The sequence below is a fragment of the Chiloscyllium punctatum genome, chromosome 7, assembly GCF_047496795.1.
Source record: "Chiloscyllium punctatum isolate Juve2018m chromosome 7, sChiPun1.3, whole genome shotgun sequence".
NCBI lineage: Eukaryota > Metazoa > Chordata > Chondrichthyes > Orectolobiformes > Hemiscylliidae > Chiloscyllium > Chiloscyllium punctatum.
This window is the reverse complement of record NC_092745.1, coordinates 86,134,536-86,139,627: the sequence shown is the minus strand read 5'-3', so window position 1 is coordinate 86,139,627 and position 5,092 is coordinate 86,134,536. Positions and strand designations below refer to the sequence as shown.

General features: G+C 40.9%; 1 protein-coding gene across 1 annotated transcript; it reads right to left on the bottom strand.

Annotated features, from left to right (window-relative positions):
- Positions 1 to 1,985: 1,985 nt before the first annotated feature.
- Positions 1,986 to 3,959, bottom strand: foxd2 (forkhead box D2). The gene has a single exon (XM_072574251.1). It carries the CDS (start codon positions 3,597 to 3,599, stop codon positions 2,541 to 2,543), a length of 1,059 nt encoding a protein of 352 aa, XP_072430352.1. The 5' UTR covers positions 3,600 to 3,959; the 3' UTR covers positions 1,986 to 2,540.
- Positions 3,960 to 5,092: the final 1,133 nt, after the last annotated feature.

The following is a 5,092-nucleotide window of genomic DNA, read 5'->3' as shown; positions in this document are numbered from 1 at the left end:
GGCAAGTTCCCAAAATTTAAAAACAGACTCTATCACCTAGAAGATTGACACTTTTTTTCAGAAGTACCGAAATGCTTTATAAACTAATGGTCTCCAAAGACATAAATTAACCGTCACACTAACCTCTGAAACTAAAGGCAAAATACTCTGGATGCCGGAAGTCCCAAATAAAAACAAAAAGAATTTTGTTTTTATGGCGCATTAACTTATCCGATGCAGATAATTCCTCCTCTCGGCCAGTTTCATAAACTGAAACATTAATTTAGGTGAAGAAATCCATGCTATGAGAATGGCAGTCGTAAAACATTTGCTGAAAGTAATTGCTCCTTCTAGGAAATATAAGGGAATAGCAGCTTATAAATAAGATTAATGTCTAGCTATGTTATTGTATCTTTCAATCATGTCTTTCACACTGAAATGCACCAAAAAACTGCAAAAGCAGGAAAGCGCTAAGCAGGAGATGAAATAGTGAAATAATTTTTTAAAAACTTGCCGATGTGATGTGATTTTTAAACAATGCATCCTAGATCGGCCCGACAAGAGGAAGCTATATTTTCATTAGGCGTGTTTGTTTTATCCTGTGGCTGATTCTGGAAGATTGTCTTCATTTTTTGCCAATTAGTCGAAATTATGCGGCCGATATGTACAGACTGATGTCAGTAATTAAAAACAGTTGCACTGACATCTTGAGGATTGAAACTGCAGAGAAAACATATTTTCGCATCATCGAAACCTACAGAAAGAGCTATCTTGGGGTAATAAGCGTGTCAGTAAAACCATATGCAGTAATGTAGCAATTTGCACAGAGTCCCAACAAATAAAAAAAAATTGCAATACGAAGCAAAATATGCAGTCAGCAAACTTTTTAAAAATAGATTCATTGCCCATCTATTTTCTCCTGTGGCGTGGATCCTCGAGTCTTAAACAACCTTTGTCCAGGCAAAGGAATACAAACATAAAAGACAACCAACTGTCTGAGAGGAGAGATCGCTTTTCAAAAGCAAATGTGTCAGCTGGAGCTGAGACCGCTCACTGGGAGTCGTTTATTCAGGACGAGGCATTATCAACAACATAAACAAACTCGCCGGTTTTATGTGGATTACAGCAGATACAAAGCTTCTGCACATTTGTGCTGTCCACAAAATAGAATCGAAACCCAAATCTACCAACAAGCCACTGGCATACGAGGAGTGAGGAAGGAGCACCATTGTCACCTGATTGACAAGCACCAAAATTTTGCATATTGTTAGCTCTAACTATCCTCAACTGCCAAAAAATACTAACTAATGTATAGGTGAACTAACATGGAGATTCCAGTTAAACTTTACATCTTAGGAGAATAAGGAATTTTGTAAAATATATTAAACTGTTTCTACTCGAGTCAATACATACTGCATTAAAAACGCCCTTCCACCATTTGCTGTTCTACTCAAAAACACGATTTGAAACACGCAGGCCTTTCAGAAAATGATAAACGTGAAAATGTAAAAAGACCAGTCCGCAATTACATTTCATCAGAAATATCTTGATTGTTCTTTTGGTTTCTCCTCAGAACTGAAATTACCAACCTTAAATGTGCATTCATCAATATGTTAACAATTAATATACATTTTAAATGTAAAAGTTGTTGAAATCATACAATCCAAGGTTTAGTTTCAGCAACATTGCAAATTAATGTCCCTTGACTCCTTTTAAATGGGCGCCTCAACTTCTTTTCCGCAAAATCGTTAATTTGAACAATGCCATTTATTTGTGCTAAACCCAGGGTTTTCCCAATATTCTATCGAACTTGAAAACTCTTAGGTACAATTCAGTAGTTTATGCCAACTTATTTTGCAGAAGATGCTAACAATATCTGAAAGGTATTGCATTATAGTCATACCTTAGCTCTGCTAACACAGTTGTAAATCATAAAGAGTGATACTTTCCTAAATGTAGGTTTGAAGTTTTATGTGCGAACATTACATACAAATTGAAGACATGTGTTTCAGAGTTTAAAACATTTATTAATTTACACCAAAAGACCGGATGGACATTTTGAAACAAACAGTACTATTATTCACAGACATCCCTCATAAAATAAATCGATGCACAACCAACGGGACAGCAGGCGTGAAGTGGGTGAGCTGTACATCTTTCCTATATCTATGTACAAATAATTACAAAAAAAACTGGTAGTTAGGGACTAAACCTTAATAACTGAAATGTTAAAAGATTAATTTATTAATTCTCCTTTCGACAAATTCGTCTGTAAATTACTCAGTGTACATAAAAAACGGTTTAATAATCCTGAGGGTCCCTAACCGTCCTTCAACAGTGCTTGAGCAGTATATTGGATCAACATGTTGAAAAGACCTTAACATTCAGTACAGAGAACACTATAAAGTATGGCATTAAGAATTCAGTATTCTCCACACATACTTTGTATTTTACATATATACATATGATAAATATATTTGCCATTTTTTTCCCCCAGAAGTAGCTGTGTGGTTTCAAATATTCAAAAATGTATAATTCCTACCTGCCATGGGACGAAAAATTTAATAGTGACAGGTGTTAAGATTTGTGAGTTTGCTTGAAAAGTTCTGTCCAGTCTGTAGAACATTTTCGTGCGTTAAGTTCAGTGGGGTCTGGGCCTGTGTCAGTGCCGGGGTTAACATTGCCAATACCTGGGCTTGGCTTCCAGCTGGGCCTGAATAGGGCGACCCGGGGGCATTTGAAGGAGCAGCCCCTATGATATTGTCTATGGAGAAGGAAGGCCTGGACTGGCTCGGGTCGGCTTTCAGTCCTTGCAGATTGGGTAGAGTGGGACTCAACTGTGGGTAGAAAGATTTCCTGGTTAGCTCGCCGCCGTGCAAAAGCGAGGGGATGGCTGGAGTTGGAAACATTGAGGCTGGGGATGGCACTGCGCAATGTGGGGACTGGAATGGGAAAGTGCTGGGGCTGGCATGGTGATGGGCATGATGGAAATTCTGCAACTGGATGCCATAGCCGCAGCCATAAGGTCCATATCCAAAATTTGGCAGGAAACTGCTGTGATCCCTTAAGATCTCGGACGGTTGTTGCCTTTTGAACCGTTTCCTCCTGCGGAGAAAGCTGCCGTTGTCAAACATGTCTGCGGAATCGGGGTCCAGGGTCCAGTAATTACCTTTGCCAGGGTTCCCGGGCTCCCGGGGGATTTTCACGAAGCAGTCGTTCAGGGAAAGATTGTGTCGTATGGAGTTCTGCCAGGCAGGAAACTTTTCTCTGTAGTAGGGGAATCGATTACTGATAAACTCACAGATCTCACTCAGGGTCAGTCTCTTTTTTGGACTCTGGAGAATGGCCATGGTAATCAGGGCGATGTAAGAGTAAGGAGGCTTCACCAGGGTACTTTTACACGGCTTGTCACTTGCCCGCGTCGGACTTGGGTCAGATCGTCCGGACAAGTCCGGAGATTCCACATTCTCAGAAACGTTTCTGCTCAGGTTGTCATCGGAATCATTGTCCGAGTGAAAACTGCCGTATTTGCTGTCTTTGCCGTTCATATCACCGACCACATCAATGTCCGTATCTTCGGAGAGCAGAGAATGATCAGACATATCGGCACCCAGAGTCATTGTGGAAGTGATCGGCCCTGATTCTTCAAAGCAAATCTCCAGTCTCCAGACCCCCTAGTGGAGTGGCTCCGAATGGCTCAAAGCAGTTCAAGTTGCCCGCAGTCCTTTCCAAGAGGTCCCCCTCCTCTTTTATTTCTCATCGAGCACTTTGCTGATCGGGGCAGTTGGGGCCTGGCTCCTTTTCCTTTGCTTTGATCTCGCCACTGTTTGGCCGGACCCTGCTCCACACTTATGCATAAGGCCGGTGCACGGCCTGCCAGCCGTATGAGGCAGAATGCAAAGTTTTTGTTTGTAACTTTCACGAGTAGCAGAGGATTGCGGAAAACGCTTCTGCTCCTCAATCGGCTGTCAATCGCCATTTATCCGGCAGGGGGCGTCACGTGGCTCTGACGTCAGCGTCGAGCTGGTGAAGGGACCCGAGTCTTCTCTTAAAGGGACCTCACCCAGGGACTCAATGTCATCAGCAAGACCACTCTCCAGCTCTGCCACTGGCATGCTCTTGTATCATCTGATTTCAAGAATGCCATCTTCGATTTCCTCAATTCTTGAATCGAATTATATTAAATGCTGTCTTCCAATTTGAGTGTCAATTTCATCCGTTCCAATCCTATTTGACACAATCTGTCATTGCAAAAACGACTTCACTGTAATTCTATGTAGTATTCAATAAAAAGTTTTATTGGAACACGCAGTGCATTCAACTAAACAGAGGCAAATGTCCCTCTCGTATTAGGATATTAAAAAAAATGGAGTAGGGCTGTTGCAGCTTATTTAGTTTGTTCAATTCGAGGCACCAATTCGACATTGCACCGGCTGGAGAATTTATTAAGAGACGATGTTAACCATCTGAAATTGGTTCTGTAATATGTACTTGATTGGACTTGTATGAGAACCCCACCGTCACATTATTAACAAGGGAGGACATGCGATCTCCATATACAGGGTATTTACATCGGAATTATAAAGAAACAATTCCAAAGATTCAATTAGCTAACAGCGGCAGCATTGCTCTGTTTGGCAACTGTAAAAAGAACTGACCTATTCGTCACTTTAAACCGATTTGAAATCCCCAAGGAAGGAGGAGACAACTACCTTGTGAATGAACACGAAACAAAGCAAGAATCCGCGGCATTAGTGTAAACTGACAATCTGGGCTCACTTTGAGCTTTCTCACCACATCCAGTCTATTGGCAGTTCACAAAATAAACCAACTTCAGATTTATTTTTGAGAGGCAATTTAATAATGGAATCATGCCTCACTTACTGTCTGTAGGCTATTAGCATCGCGCACACATACATTTGCTATTGTACATAATACTTGAGAGCCGCTGATAAAAAAATATCCTACGATCTGCAGTCTTAAATTGCTTCTTTTGCTTAAAAAGTGCCCAATTTCAAGCATAGCGTGTTGTTGAAATAATTTGCAAATGTATGCTCAGATTAATCTGAATTCCTATTTTGCAGATTTTTCCCCCTCTCACACACATTCTCAA

What these genes read in the sequence shown, in the direction of transcription:
- foxd2 (XM_072574251.1), bottom strand. Translation starts at nt 3,599, where the DNA reads ATGACTCTGGGTGCCGATATGTCTGATCATTCTCTGCTCTCCGAAGAT.